This window comes from Cibotium barometz, chromosome 1 (assembly GCF_041138505.1).
Source record: "Cibotium barometz isolate CiBa-2024 chromosome 1, ASM4113850v1, whole genome shotgun sequence".
NCBI lineage: Eukaryota > Viridiplantae > Streptophyta > Polypodiopsida > Cyatheales > Cibotiaceae > Cibotium > Cibotium barometz.
In genome coordinates this window covers 57,059,364-57,081,923 of record NC_141046.1, presented here as the reverse complement: position 1 = coordinate 57,081,923, position 22,560 = coordinate 57,059,364, and the positions used below count along the sequence as shown (strand labels likewise).

The window sequence follows — 22,560 nt, the reverse complement described above, 5'->3', positions numbered from 1 at the left end:
TTGTTCTATATCCATCCTCTTTCAAGCGTAAAGTGGAACCTAAATAATCTACTCATTTCCTAGCCACGTGTTCAGTCTCACCCAGCTCCTGCCCATTTTCATCTCTAATGTGTCCAACCAAGTCCCTATTGCCTTTTTCTTCAGTTAATTTAAATAAGTATCTATCAGGCTTCTTTCTAGAGGTCAAGGGTCTCCTTCTAAAGGCCCCAAGACTAAGATTTTCCAGTTTGTCATCTTCCTCTTTGAGACTTGATTGACATTTGGTGTAAAGACTAATCTCATGCTCAGTAAGCTTTCCGAGCTGCCTTTTCTTTTGAATTATCCTCTGGCTGATCACACCAATTTTTCCTCCTATGCTTTCTCTCATAAGCTTTCAGTTTACCCACCCTTCTAATAACACCCTGCATCTCATTAGCAAAGGATCTCCAAGCTCCCTCCTTATTGCCTCTTCTTCTCAATCTGCTGATTGCATCTTCAGTGTACCTGATAAACAACTCATCTTTGAGCAAGGAATTATTGACCCTCAGCTTCCTAGTGGGAAATTGACTCAATTTCTCCTCCTCCCAATCTTTCACATGCCACTCCCACTTCAAGGGCATGTGATCAGAGAGGGCAGAGGAATTATCAATTTCAAGATTTAAGGTATGAGGAACCCAGGTAGCTTGATGACTAAGGAAGACCCTGTCTAATCTGGAAGAGGAGCCAAAATAATGTAAAGTGAAGTAAGTGTGTCCAAGGTCAATTCCCCAATCCCCCAAGCTCCACCCCTACAAGGCCCATCTTGCCTCTATCCCATCCCACTTTTTTTTTTCCTGACCCATCAAGATAGTACTCCCTCCACTTCTATCAGAGCGTTTTTCAACCATGTTGAAGTCCCCCAACAAGATGCAACCATGTTTTTCCTGACCCATCAAGATAGTACTCCCTCCACTTTTATCGGAGTGTTTTTCAACCATGTTGAAATCCCCCAACAAGATGCAAGGTCCTTGAATATTTAGGCCAGAAAGCCAGTCCCACAGACTCCCCCTATGAGCTCCATAGATGTTCACAACCCAGATTCTCTCCCCCCAATTATGAATCTCCACCACCAAAGCCCTACCATTAGGGTGATTTCAACTAAGCAGGGGTTCAGAAATTTCTTTATGATGGTCATCACACCATTGTACCCACAAGCAATCCCCCCATTATATACTACCCAGTCCTTGAAGCTATCCCTCTTAGCCACTTTCCCCCCAAACAGGTTGTGTTCTTGGATGGCTAGAATGGAGAGCCCCTATTCCTTAACAAGACTCCAAAAGACTGCATTTTTTCCCCTATCGTTAATACCTTTCACATTCCAAGTGCATAGCGTGACCTCCAACTTGTTATTCATGCAAGGGCAATTTCATGGACCATCTCTACCTCCTCACTGCCTCCTTCATCAAGGGCTATTTTTTGGGAGTTCTTCTAGGCTGTCTTTGTTAGCACCCTTCTCCTTATTAAGGGATTTATTATGGGACTTCCTGGCTTCTTCCTTAGCTAGTCTAAGACTAGATTTACTATTTGTCTTCTCCATAACCTTGGACCACCCCCCTTCTGCTTGTCCACTTCCATGAGGGTCCAGCAAACCTTTCCCCTTATCTTCTTTCTTTTGATTATCAACAGTCACAACTTTGTCTATTTTAATTTTCCCCTTGAGTCAACAACCTCTTTATCCTCTCCACCACTGGCTTTCATCTGAGGCTTATTCCCACAGAATCTGGCTATGTGGCCAAAGCCTACACACTTAAAACAAGCACCAGGGAAGGGACCAAATTTTAAAGCTGGTTCTATTTTACCTAGTTCCCCCAAATCAATTTCCATGGAATTAGGAGTCTTAATCTTGGTATTCCAGGAAATACAAACACTATTCGCCTGCTGGTCGGCTGGAATCATCTTCTTTGGGAATGTACAGAGTCGGGCCCAAAGATTTAGTTAAATCCCCAAGCACTGGCAAGGAGGAAGACCAACGAGCTTGACTCACATAGGACAAGATTCTTTTAAGCTTTTATTTACATCAAAAGAGGGTCAAAAGGTACTGCATGCACTAACTTAGGACCCATGGGCCCTTGCAAAAAGGTTAGATAAAACATGTCCTCTAGAGAAAAGAACATTAAAAAAACCCTTCCCAAGAATAAAAACCTACGAGACCAACTTTTCATGAAAGACATCCTCTTGCAGCCATCTTCCAAGCTCTACTTTAGAGGGAGGTTTGCCCGAGCAAAATAAAATGACACTGCATAATGATAACAAGTTCACTTGCCTTCTTACCAAGTCTGCATGGCATCACAATCTTCCCAATCCCAGTCGCCCAACTACGAGCCTCCTCTTGCACCTAGGCCTCGCCCTCCCCCTGCAACCACTCCTCTCCCATGGCTAAGGTGGTGCATGTGCGACAAACACTGACCACACGCCCCACTAAGCATGCACGAGCGAAGTACAGAACCACGTTCCCAACTACTAGCCTCCTCCTGCACCTAGGCCTCGTCCTCCCCCTGCAACCACTCCTCTCCCATGGCTAAGGTGCATGCACGACAAACACTGACCACACCCCCCACTAAGCATGCACGAACGAAGTGAAAACCATGTTCCCACTCTCGCCAACCATCCAAAAAAGCCACCTTTATTAGAGCTTAATTTGAAGCTACTTCTTTTTCATTGGTCGGATATGATCTTGTTGTGTATTCATTTTCCACTACTCATGCTTCTCCTATGGTTTTATATTTCCTTTTCTTATACGATTTAGCAATTGGAAGGCATGTCATCGTCCCAAGGGGTGAGGCTCCGCCCCGCGTACAAGCGTGTGGAGGCCACAGTTATTTGTGAGGTCGGGACACCAACCCGAGACCCATGGGGCTTTGGGGGTATGCTTGACCGCACCGAAAATCATGCATCTATATGGGGAGGAAGTGTAAGGAGCAGCGAAACATGGACCCTTATCTAGGCACACTAGAATGCACTCACGCACCGGGTAGGCACATTAGGCCTCCCCGGTTGCCGTGGGGGTTACTAGGTGCCATGTGCCTCGGGGGATGCCCTCCCCACCTTGACGGCGATCATGCCGAAGTGGAAATGGAACTGAGGTAAGGAAAAACGGTGGAAACGGTGAAGCCGTCGGGATGGCGAGCCGTGCCGAGCCGACGGGCCGATGAGGCCGGGCCGGTTGGATCATGGATTCGAGATGGATGGATGGACCCGAGACCACAAGGCCATGGAGCCAGGCTGGGGATACATGAGAAGGGTTTGACCCGACAAGGTTATATTGCGCTATGACGCGCTCAACGGCCGATGGAGCCGAGCTATATCATATGTTGGCATGATGGGACGCATTGCGGCCCGATGTCTGGGACCTCGATCCTAGGGCCCGTGACACTTGGTATCAGAGCAGAGATCATTGGGAAGCCCACATGGGGGCATGTAATGCTAGGACGAAAGAAATCATAAAAACGGCAAAAACGACAATTTGAGCAAGACTATATGACAGCCACACATAGCCGATGGCACAAAAGTAGCCGACAACAGAAAAACTCATTTTTTATCAAGATGATGGAATTTGCCCATGATTACATATACCTATCACGAGCGTGTGGACGCGAGGTACAGGATGGCATGCTTGGTTGGGACCACCGAGGACTCGGGCTGCAAATATGGAAGCTTTAATAACAAGGCAGCTCTGGACGGAGGCCCAGACGATGGAATTTGAAGACATGTTATATATGAAAAGCGATCGGTTTTCCGAGTAGAATGCAGATATGTAGTCTGTTTTGTGAAAATCCATAGTTGACCAGTGAGCTATTTGGCATGTGGAATGATTGGTATGGATACAAGGGAAGGTATCAAGGTGCAAGTCCAACTGAGTTGTTGGTGGCAAGGGCCAATTTCTAATAGAGGCCCATATCATTCATATGAGGAGAGTCAGAGATATATGAAACTCGGTCCTGGTGGGGCTGATAGCACTTCAAATCAGAAGAACAACAGGCTTAGGACCTCACATGAGATAACCACCATGGAAGGTGAAGATCTGAAGAAAACGGCAAAGGTAGGCAATCCAGATATAGTGGCACATTTCGGACCAGTAGCACCCTACTTCGTGGTTGCGGACTGGAAATGCCACATCAAGATCAGTTGTGAGGGGAAACAAGACAATCATGTAGAATTAGCCGAACGGTGTGATCCGAGAGGCACATCTTTTGAATATACATATTGATATGAACTAATGGGTATGTGGAATTTTAAAATGCATGAACATATGGGAATTGAGCAAAATCAGCATGTGGAATAGACGGCAATACAGGTGCCAAGAAGAAACGGTGTGGGAAGCCGAATCAACTTGAATTAGGTCATTGGCCGAAATGCAGAGTTGTGAAGCTACAAGGATGCAGATGTATTGGGTTGAAAGTGACATGATGCAAGACCGAAGAACCCTTGGAGGAGAAGGCTTGTAGTTGTGAAGCCGGAGACTAGCATGAGGCAGGTACGAAGAACCCTTGGTGGAGAAGGCTTGTTCTTGTGCAGACGCATGGATGAAGTTTGCATGTGATTGTTGACACCAGCAGCGGACTGTAGCGTGAGAGGCGCAAGGTACTGCTCCTGGTAGAAACGGCGTGTGAATGGAACCTACAGGGTCGATCTAAGATGGAATCATGAAGCATATGCATATAGATATCAATGAAGCAACAAATGGGCCATGTATGCATTAAAGCGACCGGTTATGGGACTGGAAGCTGATCTTTTGAAGATTGATGCAGCGGGTATGGGACCGTTGTGTCGGCATGGTACTCTCATATATATCATATAACATGTAAGAGCAATGAATGCAAAACCGCCAAGATGAATCATTTGGGAATATATATACAGCCATATATATATCAAGCGGGATTGTATCCGCTAAGCGACAAGGTGTCCGCTAAGGCCATGATGATCCTTGTGGTCTGCGCACAATGGTATGAGATTATATGCAAGGGGCTTGAACCCCCATATCAGATGAAATCATATGCAAAGGGGCTTGAATCCCCATTTCAGACGCAATCATATCCAAGGGGCTTGAACCCCCTGTCAGCTGTTGGCAGCATCCAAGGGGTTTGAACCCCCATATATTAGGCAGCTGGGCAAATAAAGCTGTCAGTTTCAGATGAAGTTGGTGGAAGCTACTGGGAAGCGGAAACCATTCTCACCATTGATATGCGGGTGAGGGTAAGGCCAAAGACGGCACCAATAACCCCATCATCTATATCATCATGTGGGTCGACAGAAGGTTGGCAGAAGCCGGGCAAGTAAAGCTGGAAAGAGACATCATCATTTGGGTGAGGGTGAGTCCAATCATGGCACCAATATTCCCTATTCATATATATCATATCATCAGAAGGACCCAACATAGTGGTCATATCAAAGTGGCCGTGCAACCAATATTGCACAAGAAGGTCACAAAACTGGAACTACAATCCATGGACTCTTAGGTGTGTCAAACACTTCGGGGTCCATACCGGCCCAAACTGGAGAAATCTAGGGAGGGCAAACGGATTTTGGAATACAATGTGCTACATGAGGTCAAGTTAGGACCATGAAGGCACATATGCATACCAAGGGGAACCTGAAAGATGGAAACAGCCAGGAGTGCAGGTGGCAATGTACTTATGGTTGGATGATGGCAGCAAGGTGGCAATTGCTCTCATCGGAGTCAGATGGGGAGACTTGGGCCAAGTGAAGTTAAAGATGAAAACTGCATGTGCACAAGGTGGCAATTGTGCTATGTATGGGTGAATGCTTAGTGGCAGAGTGTTTATTGGATTCCAAGACAACACTTGGTTTTTGTTGGCAGCATCTATACTTAGCCATTCAAAGGGCAAACAGGATGCATAACAAGTACTCAAAGGCTCGAAGACAAATCAAACAGGTGACTTGGGATTAGCCTACTAAGCTACTTGTGTCCTCAAGCTTCAACATCCGAGCAACTAGGCTCATGCAGTATGAGCAAACAAACATTCAAGCATCAAGGCTCACAATTACAAGGGTGCAACTTCCAAAGGTGAGAGATTATGTAAAGGCCAACATGGTGTCATGAAGGCTAGAGCAAACTCAAGCTCAAGGATCGTATGGCCAGGATCATAAGCAGGTTAATCATGACACAATGGTCAAAAGAACCTACACATGGTTGCAGGAGACAGAGAGGACAAGAATCATTGCAGGCCGAGCTAAGCGTTAGTAAGGTTCTGCAACTCATGTCCCAGAAAGGATTCAGCACCTTAGCGCACATGGGTAATAGCAGAGCTATAGGCTCACCACCACAACCCACGGATTCAAGGGATCAATGGAAAAAGAACATGCAAAGCTTATCTTGGTGTCAAGATAGCTAGTTGGCTTGACCAGGAAACCTTGTCCTCAACAATGTCGACAACATGGATTGGAATGGCAAATGATTAGATTGGTGTGATGAGACGCCAAGTGGAAATAGGGTTATGAAATTCAATGGGGTCGACCTCTTTGAAGATGGGAATATCATTGGGAACTCTTGAGAAAGCGATGATCAAGAAGGCCAGGACATACTTGATTCAGGAGAAACAGGCAAGTGCTGCTTTGTCTTGAAGGAATCTACATTCGGCTCAGACAGGAGTCAAGCGAGGACCAATGCAGCAGTTTGGTACCTCGCACATTGGGGATTCGGGGGACTCTCGAGCGAGGGCTTGAAGTCCAGTCAAAGATAGATAAAAATCCAAAAATATGCACAGTTGTAACGGGTTAGACACTGACTTTGCTCATGGCTATAAAGCAAGGTTAAGACCTCCCGCTTTCTTTTGTCGTAGTTGTAGGCACTTGTTGGAGACTATAATAAACATGATACAAAGGCACTCCCTCCTAGTTCGAAAATCAATTGACGAGGACGTCAATTCCATAAAGGGGGGGTGTATGTGAGGTCGAGAAACCAACCCGAGACCCATGGGGCTTTGGGGGTATGCTTGACCGCACCGAAAATCATGCATCTATATGGGGAGGAAGTGTAAGGACCGGCGAAACATGGACCCATATCTAGGCACACTAGAACGCACTCACGCATCGGGTAGGCACATTAGGCCTCCCCGGTTGCCGCCGTGGGGGTTACTAGGTGCCATGTGCCTCGGGGGATGCCCTCCCCACCTTGACGGTGATCATGCCGAAGTGGAAATGGAACTGACGGAAGGAAAAACGGTGGAAATGGCGAAGCCGCCGGGATGGCGAGCCGTGCCGAGCCGACGAGCCGATGAGGCCAGGCCGGTTGGATCATGGATTCGAGATGGATGGATGGACCCGAGACCACAAGGCCATGGAGCCGGGCTAGGGATACATGAGAAGGGTGTGACCCGACAAGGTTATATCGTGCTATGACGCGCTCAACGGCCGATGGAGCAGAGCTATATGATATATTGGCATGATGGGACGCATTGCGGCCCGATATCCGGGACCCCGATCATGGGGCCGTGACATTATTTAAAAGAGTGTTTGACACGTTTGCCTGCGAGGGGTTCACCATTCTGTTGCTAAACTGTTGGAAGCTCGTTCAACCATTTCCGTCTTCAGCCAAGAAATCTCAAACTCGCAAGACTCTGAATTTGGCCTAGATCCGACCTGAACTGTCCATCTGAGAGGATGCTGGGTCGTCAGTGTGCCCGACGTCTCATCAACAGGCCATGGGGTCAGGTAAGCTTGTTCAACAGAAGCGCCCACACACACACGCACACACAGAGGTTTGGCTTTAAAACTGCACACGAGACAAAGAGAGGTACATTCAAAGTCTAACACACACAGGGTTAGGTATCGAGCTCTAACAACCCCCCTTTGGAGTATCTTTTAGCCATGATGTCGAGCCAACGACGATGGCGTCCATCTTGTAAAATGATCTGCTGACATCTTGCTTCAAGGGCTTGTTTAAGTGGCATTCCATCCATTGGGTTAAGCAAACAGAAGTCTTTCTTTAGGTCATTTGAGCGAAACCCTCGGCTGGACGGTGGGCTTGTATTTTTCTAAGGTATCCTCAGACATGTACTTCGCTTTGTATATGGAGCGTTTCACTCAACGATCTACAAGTTTTTTTTAGCCCCCTTTCGAGGGGACGAGCTAGAAGCTACACCACTCACACACACAACGCTTTCAAGCAAGGTTCTTGGAGTTTCAGTGTTGCTGCAATGCCTCATCTGTTTTGCATTGTATTCGGCCTTTGGAAGGGTACTTGGTTACTTAACCCCTCAAGGCAAGGTGGCTCACGTTTAGCCTTGCTCTTGAAACTTCATGAAAGGGTGTAAGCCCTGGAATGTTGCGAGGCACCTTGGCAACCATGTTGCCTTTGCTTGTATTGGGGGCTCGTCCTTGGGATCCATGGTGGATCTGTTGCAGCAACTAAGTTGGTGATGGCCTTGTGTGTAAAGGCTACAGTACTCAAAATTTTTGTTGGCAGCGGTCTTTCATAGAGTTGTAATACCTGAGAAATACATGTTAATTATGCAAGTGTGTAGAGTTTGAAGGGAGTGTTTGGACTGAAGGGATGCTTTTTGTAGCAGAAGTGAGTCAGATTAAAAGGTGTTTGGGCAGCCTTAGAGCAGCCACATGCTGATCCGTCCAGGTGCCTATGGGCCCTCCCAGGGGCTGGCCATGTGAGAAGGTCCAAATGGGAGAATCTTAAAAAAAAAAAAATCCTAGCAAGTAGCCAACAGGCTGACCAGCAGCTAAGACGGGGGGGGGGGGGGGGGGGGGGGGGGGGTTCTTTAAAATATCCCCGTAATCTCCCTCCAGCCCCAATAGCATCAAACCAGCCCTACTCTTCAGGAGCACAGATTTAGCATCAGGACAGCAGCAAACCAGATTCTCTCTTCTCAGCTTGCATTTTCAGCAAAGTAGACTTAAAGGAATGGGAGGAAGAGTCAGACAGTCCTTGTGTCGCGCGGAGAGCATGGCGAGTATGTCAGCCAGCCTTTTGCTTGCGTCATGTAGACGCTTGCTATCTGACACCTGTTACTTGCTATCTAAGTTTATCCTGTGCTTAGTTTTAAAGTAATTGCTATTGCAAGAGTATCTGACACCTCTTATTGTATAGGAGAGTTTGGCTGTGTTTGTTTTTGTGTGTTTCATTTTATCTGTTATTTAAGTTTCCACTCAGCAAAAAGGAAGAAGAAGAAGAAATTATGTCAACTCCATTGCCAAATTTACGTGGGTAATAGAAGTGAGGTCTCATAGGCAGTAGTGTAAAGCACATGCATGACATGGAGTCTTACATTGGTTATTATGCTTACAGGTTTTGCATTTCACAAGGACCTTGAGTCATCAAGTCGAGGTTAACACGGTAAGGGAATTCCCCATATCTTCATTTTTAATCTTCTTTGCCATGCACAACTCTCTCTCTCTCAGCTAGCTTGTTATTTTTCTTCTACATGTGGTAATTTTCTATGGTATTCTATTGATACTTCAAATGGTTGGTTTGGACCACATTTTGAATGGAAAGTTCATTCGACTTTTAGAAAGCCCCAAGGGATATCCCCCCTTCCCCATGCCCCAAACCCAATTTTTTTAAAGGAGATCATCACATACTTGGCTTGAGATCATTAGAAATTGCTATGAAAAATGAGGCACATGTAATTTCCTAGTTTATGCATAGGCTAATATATGGACGTGTGGATGCCGATTTGTGTTACCAAAAATGGTTCCACCATTGAAACATCTGTTTCCAAAACACTCAAAATAAAATGGGTTTAATTGGCTACCAAATGGCATTTGAAATGCCTAATAGAAAACAAAGGAGGTAAAAATGTAAAAAAAAAACTCTCTTAAGGATCTCCCGCAATTTTTACAAGGGTGAAGTGGATTTTTTACAAGGGTGAAGTGCATCAGCCTTGAAATGGGGGTAAAACATGGAAATAAACCTAAGCTTATACTAAAATCAACAATGACTTAAGGTTTAACTGAGTTGTTCCATGAAACGGTTTCAATTGTTTCAACAAAACAAGATCAAACTGCCATTTCTTGATTGCATTGATTTTAGCATACCTAACAAGGAAAGGCTGAAGAAACAGTCAGCTACTCAAGTTTTTCTAGAGGGAAAGGCATGCTTGGTTTTTGTTGGCGGTGCCCAAAAGAATGTTGGATAAATGTAATCCCAACTCCTTAGTCCAATTTAATATGTGGTGGATAGGCTAGTGGTCAGTGGTTGGTGTGTAAAGCCTACAAATGGTTGGTGCATGTTGTTCATGCAACTCATGCAACTAAAAATAGGGTAGAGGAGTCTCTAAATAAGGTACAAGTCGTGATCAAGTGATTATGTAAGTTTGGTTCATGTCTAAACACAGTTAGTGTCTTCTTGTGTTATCTCATATCAAATTTTTTGCATATACCAATTTTTGTCTCTTATATTTATGATGTCTTATACAATCTTTGATCCACCTTGAGTATGTTTTGATCAATCTTCATAGCTTAGTTATCATATCCAACATTTGGTATCAGAGATTGACTCAATTAGGTTTAGTTTATTAGAAAAAATCCTAATCAATTTCTTAATCACCATAGTCAGTTTTTCTCAGTTTGAACCACATGCTGTAGTTTGCTTCCATGTGTGCACCTGAGTTGATTATATCCCAAGATTTTGATATAGGCTCTTAGCTTTGCTCCCACGCTTGCTCCAATTCGAAGCTCACTCGCCAATTTCAACAGAGTTCGACGAATTTGTCATCGCTAGCCAGATCGCCTGTTTTCTGTTCAGCGCAATAATTCGCCGTCGTCTGTACAAATTGGGTCAATTCCTTTGAGGTGATCCAAGTCCATCAAGTGAAGATTCAGCACACAAAATTTGGAGGCATATGGTCCACTGTAGCAGTTGCACGCATCGTTTTTTCAGTCGTCGGTTTTCTGCAGTTTCTGCTCCAACTACATGGTGATACCTATTTTGATTTATATTGATGATATTTTTACTATTTGGGCTTAAATCATCTATGTGAGCAAGTTTTCAACATTAATCATCATATTTCATCATCATGAGTTTCAAATTTTTCGACAAATTCAACGGAACTGGGTTCCATACCTGGCAAATCAAGGTGAAGGGCTACCTCATGAAGAAAAATCTGTGGAGTATGGTCAAGCCACTTATTGAAGATGAAGCATGTATTTCTGCTGCAGTTACAAGAGCTACAACGGCTGCACTTCAAGCAAAAGATGAGCAAGCACTTGGTATTATCATTACTGCTTTAGAAGATGATTTTATTCATTATATTGACGATGTTGAGTCAGCTATGGAAGCTTGGGAATTATTAGAACGTACTTTTGGTGCAAAGGCAAAGCATTTCAAGATCAGTTTGAAGATGCAACTCTTTGATCTAACCATGGAGAGTAATGAAAATTTAGCAGCTTTGATTAACAGGTCGAAGAGCTTAATAACACAGTTGGTTTATGTTAAATCTCTTGTTCCTGAAGAAGATGCTATTGCTATCCTGCTTAAAAGCTTACCTTCAAGCTTTAGACAAATTGTGACGGTACTTAAAGAGAAGGAGCCAGTCCCTTCGTTGGAAAGTATCATAAATTCTTTGCAGGAAGAAGACAAGAAGATTACAAAGGATGTGATAGATCTTTATGCATATACTGTTACTACAACATCGGCAAAGAAGAAGTGTACTATTTGTGGTCGTACAAATCATCTTACTAAGGATTGTTTCTCCAAACATCCTTGTGAGTATTATGGAAAGACGAATCATCCATCCTCAAAGTGCTACCAAAAAGATCAAAAGCTAGCAAAGGCACATGTGGTTGAAGAAGTCAACCAACAGGAAGAAACAAATCTTTGTTCTAGTCTTAGTATAAAAGATGTAGATGAGGAGTATGCTTTTTAGATTATGTCATGTATGTGGTTGAGTCAAGACTTATGTTGTTCCAACTTAACGAGTTGTAGAGGAGAGTACACTACCCTATGTTGTTGTTAAGGGGGGACTCTTACTCATTGTGTCAAGGAGGTTTGTTAGACTTATTCATGTTTTGTAAGAAGTTGGTCTTAAGGGAGAATTGTTGGATAAATGTAATCCCAACTCCTTAGTCCAATTTAATATGTGGTGGATAGGCTAGTGGTCCGTGGTTGGTGTGTAAAGCCTACAAATGGTTGGTGCATGTTGTTCATGCAACTCATGCAACTAAAAATAGGGTAGAGGAGTCTCTAAATAAGGTACAAGTCATGATCAAGTGATTATGTAAGTTTGGTTCATGTCTAAATACAGTTAGTGTCTTCTTGTGTTAATCTCATATCAATTTTCTGCATATACCAATTTTTGTCCCTCATATTTATGATGTCTTGTACAATCTTTGATCCACCTTGAGTATGTTTTGATCAATCTTCATAGCTTAGTTATCATATCCAACAAAGAATGTCAAAAGCAAGACAAAAAACTCATAGTGGTTGTAGCGCATTCGAAACACAATCTTAAGCACGTCCTCAGGTTTAATCCTTATTTAATGATAGCATGACCTTAGATTAATTTTTGTGAAATAGTTGCATTGTGAAGACGATTTACCAAGTCATCCATTCTTGGTAAAGGATAGATGTTCTATGTAGTGAGTTTATTTAAGCCTTTGTAATCTACTTAGAAGCGCATGCTACTATCTTTCTTCTGTGATAGAAGAACTGGATCGTCCCATGGAGACTTACTAGACTAGACAAAACCTTTATTGAGATAGTCTTTAAAGTTTAGTTGCCGAGCAATCTCGTCTTTCCTCCTTTTGGCTAAACTGATAAGATTGTCGAGAGACGGGATTACTACTAGGCAATAGCTCAATCCCATCATCAACACCCCTCTTGGGTGGTGGACCATCTGGTAACTCACTCAAAATTACATCACGAAACTCTCTTAAAATTTCATCTAAAATTTGTGTGTCTCTAGAAATTTCGTTACTCGAGATTGAATGACATTCACAAGCAAATGATCTTAACAAAATTTCAAAATTGAAAAGATCACGAAAACAACAAAATGATTCAGAATTTGGATAAAAAAAGAGTTTCATATATATTCTCAGTCGAAGCCTGAGTCAAATTTACAACAAAAATTCACCAAGAACATCACTTCGAATTACATACAATTCACCGTCATGAACAAAAGAGAGCCTATGAGACCAATAATCTTACATTATCGTCTCACTTATAAAAAAACCAAGACATTTCCAAGATCACGTCCACCCTGTTAAGGTTCATGATGTGGAAGTCTAAAGCCTCTTGGTAGTCTTGAGTCTAGAGCTCTATCACTATATAAGGCGATACAACTTTTTAAATATAATTATAACTTCAATTAAGACTTTTTGAAATAAGGTGTCCAAAGTGCAAATCCATGGGGTAGGAGCAGATGATGTGCGCATAGAAGCATAGGCTGTATGGGAAGAAAAAGCAACAACAAACTCGCACAGCCAGCAAGCCGTTTTTTTTCCAGAAAAAGCTCGAGTGTTTTTTGGGGGTGAAAAAGCATACTTTTTTTTTAGCAAAACACAATTGATGATTTTTTTAAAAGAAAAAGCTCAAAAGAAGGGAAAGCTTCAGGCAAAGTAAAGCACATTAGTTTGAGAGGACTAAACTTTGAGTATAAAAGGAGTGCTTGCTCATTAGTTAGGGCCGAAAGAACTTGGCTAGCTTCCAAGAGCGGGATTTGTGCTTGAGATCATGGAAGAGTGAGATTTAGGAGCACTTCATCTCTACACTTGGTACGGGAGATTTTTCTTGAGCAGCAACAAATCATCTTGGGAATTATCATGGCCGATGAAGCACATAGCGATCATGCAATGGAAGAGAACGTTCATCTTAATGACAACCATCAGGATGATGAAGTGACAGTCAATGACTTGGTCACTAAAGTAGACTTCGACACAAGGATGACCTTGCTTGCACAAGAGAACACTATTATCCTTATTTAAGTGACATTGGCAGGTTTAGGCATAGTAGGGGATCTGTGACAACATTGGTTGCACTTCTTTTATTCTAGAGCCTTGTATGGGAGAGAAAATTGACTCCTCACTCTACAAATGGGGTACAAACTTTGAGTTCCACCCCTTGAGGACAATGAGATATAGATGGTACAGGGGTTTTTGACAAGAAACCCTTACGTGGTGCAAAGAATTAATGTGTGAAGCCCACGATGTGGGTAGATTTTGAGAGTTTTCTGGGAAGAGTGCTTGCAGGCCGATGACGAGTACAACATAGTGCCCAAGTAAAAGCTGTAGGGTAATCGGAGCTTCATGTTTATTAAAGAGCCCTCTGTATGTGTGTGTGAACCACCTCTAGTGTGTAAGTGTGCTTATGTGTGTGAACAGCCTCTTAGGGCTAGATACTATGTGTGTGTAAGCAATGATGGCATAGCCCATACCATGTGTCAGTCCTTGTGTGTGTGACTTAGTCAAAAGATAAGGCTCTAAAAGCATTGTACTTGGTATCATTAATCAATCAAGTCTTATTGAGTCGTACAATATTCTCTCTCTCTCTCTCTCTCTCTCTCTCTCTCTCTCTCTCTTTACATGCACACCATAAAGACTCCTCCTTAGCTCCAACCTGTGCATGTGTTTGTAACCCCAGTCTCTTCAATTGGTATCAGAACCACTGTCGCCCACTTGCACGCCACCGCCGCAATTATCTTTTTTTGTTTGCATCTTTGCCAGCACCGCCACCTCCTCCAGTTGCTCCACCGTCTTGCCGCCAGGGGTGGTAGAGCTTGTGATAGCCTTGCCAGCCGGGCTGGGCTTAGGTGGTTGCTCAGCTGTTGGGAGGAATGAGGGGGCAAGCATTCGGCATGAGCCACCACACTCTTGTGTAGAGCAACGCCCATGTTGGGCTTCTCGAACAAAAGCCATTTTTGCCGCCGTTGCTTGTGTTTTCTCACCTGCCATCTCTTCTCAGCTTTGCAAGCGCCGCCACGAGGCGTTTGTCACATGCGGAAGCTCTAGGAGTCTTCTTTTAGCCCTAAACACCTTTCCAAGAGCACATAACTGCAAACAGAAGATGGAGAGAAGAGAGAGAGCTGAGTTCCAGTATATTTATAATGTAAAAAAAGGTAGTACAACTTGGCAAGCCTTAGGTTGCCCTAGAAAAGGTTCTTGACTCAAAAGTCCTATCCTACCGAGTGAATCCCAAAAGGGGACTGAATGACTCACTAAATCCTTCGCGGAGCCTTTTATAGGCACATGGGACCAATCAACAGCAAAATATCATGAATATTTTATCTGTTGCTGATGGCACGTGTAGCCACTTTGAACCACCCGCTGACCTGATCTTGCATCCACAGGATGCCTTTTTGTTGTCCTCCAGCACCCTGCTCAAGCCCTAAGGACTCTGTTTATCTGCTGCCCTTCAGGAAATAGCCATGGGATGAGCATGCACATGTCATGCACATGACATCCCCCTCTGCTAAACTTGATGACGAGGTTCCAATTTTTGACCTTGGATGAATGTCATCATTCCTTTTTTAAATATTTTTTTCGCCTGGCCTTAGGGCTCAAGATCCTCTTGTAGTTACTGATTTTTCACCGCTCGTAGGTGCCCGCTCGTAGGTGCCCGCTTGTAGGTGCTTAATTATCCGTCTGTAGACGATGCCGTGGAAGAAGCACCAAGGGGGGTTTTGAACTCAGGACCTCTTGGTCCTAGGCAAACACCTTTGCCACTTGAGCTATCACCTCATTGGCGTTGTCATCATCCCTTTGTCTCCTCATGGAATCCCAAACTTGTCATCCTTCCCTTCTTGGCAACCTTTTCATTGAAAACCTTGCCTGGTCTTCAAATCCACTCCAAATTTGATGAAGATCTAAGCATCTGTTCCTCCTTGTCTCCTTGACTTCTTGCCCTGTCCAGGAATACTTTCTTTGGTCTTCTTTTCTTGAGTATTGAGTTTGGCACTCTCATTCCACCCCTTGGAGGATCATCCTCCCTCGGAACCGTTTCTTGAAAGCCTTTCTTGGTATGCCCAAGTGGCACCCGACTCACAAGATTGCTATTCCCCTTGGGTCTTGTGGAACACCACCAACCAACCTCCCGGGAATTTCGTCCATGTCTCAGGTTACCGACCTTGGATTGTGCACCTTCATCTGGGACACCATCAATGTTTAGCCTTGCTGAGCCTGATGTTGATACAATGTTGCGTGGTCACCACACCACCAAAAGATCAAGACACAGGCGATGGTTTCATCCATGTGCGATGCAATAAGGGTGGGCAGGGCATCGACGTCAACAATATCTCAGAACCAGCTTGAGGCTTTGATACCAATGTCACATGCGGAAGCTCTGGGAGTCTTCTTTCAGCCCTACACGTTTCTAGGAACATATAGATGCAAAATGCAAACAGAAGATGGAGAGAGAGAGAGAGAGAGAGAGAGAGAGAGAGAGAGAGAGAGAGAGATATTAAGCGTCTACTAAAGACCCAATGGGCCTATGAGACCAAAGTGATACAATAATGTCCATGGCATATCTCATCATGGAATGGAAAATAAAACAGAAAGAAAACATAAATATAGCTATCTCACTCGAGTGATACGAAACTGTCCATGGAAACTCGTCATGGAATACTAAGAACATAAAAACATGGGAGTAACATCAGCTCCGAGTAGATGGTATACCACTCTCCAAAATGTCAAGCATGGGGCTGACGAGTATGGTTGAGAGGTCTCCCTCAGCTATGTTGCGTGGAAAGGTAGCTCGATGGCGGTGGAGCATGTCCTGGATCTGGAGCCGATGAGGTGATCGTGGCCGATCGCGGCCGGGGGGAGGGGGGGGGGACGTTGGAGTGCAGAGGCTCGGTCCGAGGTAACTCCTCTCGAGCGAGGTAGGTCCAGAGCAGCTCGTGGAGGGTCCACAAGATCCACTATGTCGGTGTCCTCCACCTCATGGGTCTGGAAGAAACTGGTGATGGTTGGCTGCCAAGAGAGGGGGCGGGGTGGCTAGGGCTTGTGTCTCAAGAAGGTGTCCCTGTGTCTGCGGAGCTCAAGCAGGAAGAGAGCTGAGTCTCAGTATATTCATAATGTACCAAAAGGTAGTACAACTTGGCAAGCCTTAGGCTGCCCTAGAAAAGTTTCTTGACTCAAAAGTCCTATCTTGCTGAGTCAATCCAAAAAGGGGACTGAATGACTCAACAAATCTTTGGTTGAGCCTTTTATAGGCACATGGGACCAATCATAGGAGTTGGCCAACAGCAAAATATCATGAATATTTTATCTGGTGTCGACGGCGCCTGTAGCCCCTTTGAACCACCTGTCGACCTGATCTTGCATGCACAAGATGCCTTTCTGGTGTCCTCTAGCACCCTGCTCAAGCCCTAGTGACTCTGTTTATTTGCTGCCCTTTAGGAAATAGCCCTGGGATGAGCATGCACATGTCATGCACATGACACGTTTGACTGCCGGTTGCTTGCATTTTCTCACCCGCCGCCTCTTCTTAAGAGCCACCACCCTCACTGCCATCGCTCTCACCATTGCATTTCAGCACTCTTGAGTGCGCAACCATCGTTGCCTTCCCATTGCTCTTGCAAATAGCACAAGTCAAAACATTTTTAAAAAAAAATCAAAATTTGGGGGTTTCTTCAAAATTGAACATGCCGCATCAAATTGATGCCATGCAAGCTGCATTGGCATGGAAATGTTCCTGAAATGACCATGCTTCACCGACAAACACCCACGAAGTCGTTAAACTTTCAAATTTATCTCCGTTTTCTGTTTTTATGTGTGGGTCAAAGGTTCTTTGCCTGGGTTGTCTCCCAAACGAGATTTAATAATCATGTGTGTCAGATTTTTGTGTTTTTTTTTTCTCTATGTGTGTAATAGGACCTTGATGTTTTAAAAGGCCTGTTTTGCGCAATGGGGGGTTGTTTTTTGTGGAGAGCCAATGTAGGCTGTCATGTTTTAGTGTGGAGCTCCTTTACCATGCCTTGTTGACCCAAGGTCCGGGTGTTGGCACTTGTCCCCTAGATTGTTGAGTCTTTGTGCAACCATGCTTAGACTTGGAGGCTCTGAACCATGCTCATACGCAAGTGTGGTGTACTTCGTTGAGCCTGTGAGCCATGCTCAGCCTTAAGCCGTTGAGTTGGCATAGGGAACATGTCTAGTTGGAGCACATTATGCAGTTTGGAGGCTAGCTAGAAATGGCTATTGAAGGTTTCTTTGTTTCATCTTCCCATTTTCTCCGAAGGGAGTTTCGTTGGGTAATCAAAGCTTCACGTGTATGAAACAACCCTTTGTGTGTGTGTGTGTGTGTATGAGAGAGAGAGAGAGAGAGAGTCATCATTTGGTCACTTCACGAGTCTTGACCAGTGTTTCACACATTGGGCGGAACCAAGGTGTGAACGGGGATTTTCCACAAAAGAAAGCTACAGCATTTTTGCTGGCATGGTTTGGCCTGAAAAGATGGCCATACAGCATGTGCAGCATGGGAAGTGACTTATAATATTTATAAGTCGGTGTGTTCACATATCATTAACGATGGGCTGGACATATTATTGTTTTTGGGCTTGGACAGGTGGACAAAAGGAGGCGCCTAGATGAAACTTGGGCATCAAGCTAGGAAAAGCATAAAAGCTGATATATTTGGACAAGTTCAGTTATTTTTGGGCTAAAACTTGGAGTACATGCCAAGGAAAGCATAAAGTTGATATTTTTGGGCTAAAACTTGGAGTACAAGCCAAGGAAAGCTAAAAAGTTGATATTTTTGGGCAAGCTCAGCTATTTTGGGCAAAAAAGGAAAAGTGCTGCAAATATAGCAACTCGACTCTATTAAAGCAAGGCTTGGGGGCTGATTTGAGGGGGGCGCATCACTCTAGAGCTCTCTCTCTCTTCTACTGGCCGACTGCAGTTTGCTCTCCTTCCTCTCTCTTGCGCTGGCCATACAGCAGTTTCTAGGCTGTTTTCAATAGGTCAACTCCTCCCAGGCGGCCATAGAGCTGGTCGACTTGTTTTTGGAGCTATTTATGGACTGATTGAGGGGCTGATCTGAGAGCTCCTCTGGGACTGATTTATGGCTCTGTTTTGGGGCTGAATTGGCATGGAATTCGGGGCTGTTTTGGGTTCCATACCGGGCTGTTTTATGAACAGTTTAAGAGCTGTTTATGGACAGCTTATGGGCTGATTATGAGCTGATGTTTGGGACTGTTTTGAGACAGTTTATCGGATGGCTTTTGGAGCTATGTTTGTATCTTGGCACTGGATGGATATCTGGGCAAGATTTGTGTTGATGCTTTGTGGAAAATCCAGTGCTGAATGCACGACGCTATCTTTATGGAACCAAGTTTGTTGGGTTGACCGACCACGAGTTGATTTAGTACATTTGTGATAGTCGTGAGTTGGGTTGGAAGACACAGTAGGTTGAATTAATGCAAGACTTTGTTATGGAGATAACGTATCGGAAGGGTAGCGTGATCCAAGTGGCAGATGTCTCGAGTAGAGTTGGGGATGTAAACTCTTTGAGCTTCACTGAGACTAGGGCCGGCCTTTATGACTCTCTAAGAGGGCTATGTGAGACCGACATTCATTTTGGTCGGTATTGGTAGTAGGTTCAGGTAGGGAGCTCCATAGATTTAGACCGAGACTCAGGATTCATGTCAAGTGAATAAGGCTGAATGCCTTAGGGTTGGAGGTATGTTATATCCTCTAGAGATCCCAAGAGGTAAATGGGAGAGTATTTCCATGGACTTCATTGTAGGTTTGCCACGGACCAGTAGAGGGCATGATGCTATCTCGGTGGTGGTAGAAGACCATATTAGGCAGTTTGGGAAAATCCCAATTCCCATTTTGCAAGATCAAAAAATGGGGGCATGGTGAATCTTTTTAATATTTTGTCAAAACCCCCTAATGTGACATATCGTTAGAAAGCTCTTGAAGAGTAGGTTCTAAATCCACTTTCTCCGACAAATTTGGAATTGGTCTGCTCAAGATACACCAAAAATTACTTTGAAAAGAAAATTCCCAAAGTAACGAGATTTTCCCAAACTCCCTAATATGGTCTTGTAGACAGATTGACGAAGATGGCACATTTTTTACCTACAAAAGTTGATAGTGAAGGCAATTGAATTGGTGCAACAATTTGTTGAGCAGCTTTTCAGTTTGTCTGGATTGCCTTTTGATATAGTCAGTGATAGGGACACGTAGTTTTCTAGACACTTTTGACAGCTGGTTTTCCAGAGATTGAGACTACACTAAGTATGAGTTCCTCTGATCATCTTATGGGAGTCCCGTTGCCTGCCTCACACACACACACACACACACACACACACGTGTGGACTTGCTATTCTATGGCTAGTTGTACGGCCAGTTACACAGATATCCCCTCATTGGTTATGTGCATAGACATCGTTGACAACAATCGAGGAGCATGCACATCACACTACAATCCAAGGCTTCTCATCTCTCTCTACCATGGGCCCTTCTTGGAAAACACACCTCCCTACATATGGTAGGGCTACCCTTCCTATAGTCGTTTCTTTCAAGTTGAGGTATTACTGTTCACAGCCATGTACAAAAAAGCATCTAGTAAAGTTCCAAAAAGCAAAAGCTCCCACGCACAACCCACAACGCATAGGATTCAGTCTTCTATAGAACTTGACCTGCTCTCATGTATGACTCAACAAACCCTCTTGTGCAGGTAAATGACCAAGACCCAAGGTGTCACCCTCGAGGATACACATATCAGGTATGCCAAAAAACAAGCAAACGTACACAGACATAGCAAAAGGCTCTTGCTTTTTCTATAGATATGCAATGATTTCAAAAACCGTATGAGCATACCTAACCATAGTGTCTTCTCCTTGTTCACGTCCGACTCCGCTCCGTCTTCCACCCCTAGTGTCCCATACCACCAAGCCTTGTTAAACAAAAAGCAGCAAATTGATTAGAACCTAGAAGATCGAGGCAATGGATTTTCTCCCCTCGAAGTGTTCTCAGCCTAATTCCAGCAAGTTTGGCTCTGAAACCCCTAGGCTAACAGACTGTGCGATTAAGCATAAACAAAAGGGCAATGAACATAGACACTTGCATCTAGCTCACCGCCCAGCCATAGAGCCGTTCAGGCTCACCCCCATCGGTAAGCACAGAGTAGTCTCAAGGCGACGTTTGAGGAGCCCTCCCTCAAACTGACTCATAAAGTCAATTATATAGGCCTCCTATAAACCAAGAGGCAAATGTAGCACACGTCTCATAAAAGCTACTAACCCCCACTTAAGGTGCCTGATCCGTAGGCTATGGTTTACCTAACCTGAAGGTCGTGACCTTGATTAGCCTTGGGGCGTAACACAATGCCTATGTTGATGCCATTGGAGATGTTGCTGTTGTTTTCATTGCCAATTTGGTGTTGATTCTAATGTTTACCTTGATGCGATGTATTGTGAATGTGGTATATACTATATATCAAATGACCATGAGAGTAGACATTTTTTAAAAAGATTTTTATAGATAAAAAAGAGTTAATACTCAAATTCTTGAGAAGAGTCAATATCTAGAGCCAATACATGTCATGAACATGGTCAAGTTATCAAATGCTTCTAGTGCCTTGAACATATGGATGTCAAAGCTTGCTTCTTGAAGTAAAGAGGTTTACACGGAGATGTATGGATTTGAAGACATTAATGTGTTTGCTAATCGATAAATCTTTGTATGGACTTAAGCAAGCACTCAGGTCTTTTTATGTCGAGTAGCTACCAGAAGATCTTTATATTGTGAATGTAGTATATACTATATATCAAATGACCATGAGTAGAGGCATTTTTTAAAATGATTTTTATAGATAAAAAAGAGTTAATACTCAAACTCTTAAGAAGAGTAAATATGTAGAGCCAATACATGTTATGAACATGGTCAGGTTATCAAATGCTTCTAGTGCCTTGAACATATGGATGTCAAAGCTTGCTTCTTGTGTTGGAGAATGCACAGGTGGAAGCATAAACAAGACGAGAGAGAGTAGAGAGAGCTTGTGGACAAGATCACCTTTTATATTAGCTTGAAGCTTTACAATGGCAATTGGCCAGCAAGAGAATGTTGAACTTGCGCAAGGGATTGGATTATTAAGTGAGAAACGGGAGGCCTCATTTATATAGTGCATGAGGGAATTGGCCGACTGCCTCTAGGGATGGGCCGACTGTCCACGACCCATAAATAAAGGAGAAAATACAAAAAATGTCCAATAAATGGTACAACCCAAATACACTGAGATGCATAAATTCTAACACCCTCTCAGTCTGAAGAAGATTAAGTTGATGAAGATGCAACCATGGACCCTCCAGCACCGCGAATACTAGAATCATCTTGGAGCAGAGAGAGCACCCACCAACCTGATTCCTCCAAACAAAATGCCACCATGAACATCAAGGAACTTTGCCTGGCCACGAATTCCCACACAAGTGTGCAATGAACTCCAAGAATAGATGATGACCTGCTGGACACACCGCGCCCATAATTCTCAACCGTGGACGGTGAACACATCACGTCCCAGAAGCCTCGAATAATGAACTCGGAATAGATCTAGTTCATAATCTCGATCAAAGAGATCCTTCAATTTAGACCATACCTAATGAGCACTGTTGAGAGTTTGCATGGCCAGTGAGA

The 22,560-nt window shown here is 44.0% G+C and overlaps 1 protein-coding gene across 2 annotated transcripts in view; it reads left to right on the top strand.

Annotated features, from left to right (window-relative positions):
- The first annotated feature begins 7,504 nt into the window (after positions 1-7,504).
- Positions 7,505-22,560, top strand: part of LOC147642218 (citrate synthase, mitochondrial-like) — a 62,486-nt gene continuing 47,430 nt past the window's right edge. For both annotated transcript variants that reach the window (XM_086803948.1, XM_086803940.1), the window contains exons 1-2: positions 7,505-7,689; positions 9,278-9,325. In XM_086803948.1, the coding sequence (XP_086660074.1) occupies positions 7,639-7,689; positions 9,278-9,325 (99 nt within the window). In that variant the 5' untranslated portion in view covers positions 7,505-7,638. The remainder of the gene's footprint in view (positions 7,690-9,277; positions 9,326-22,560) is intronic.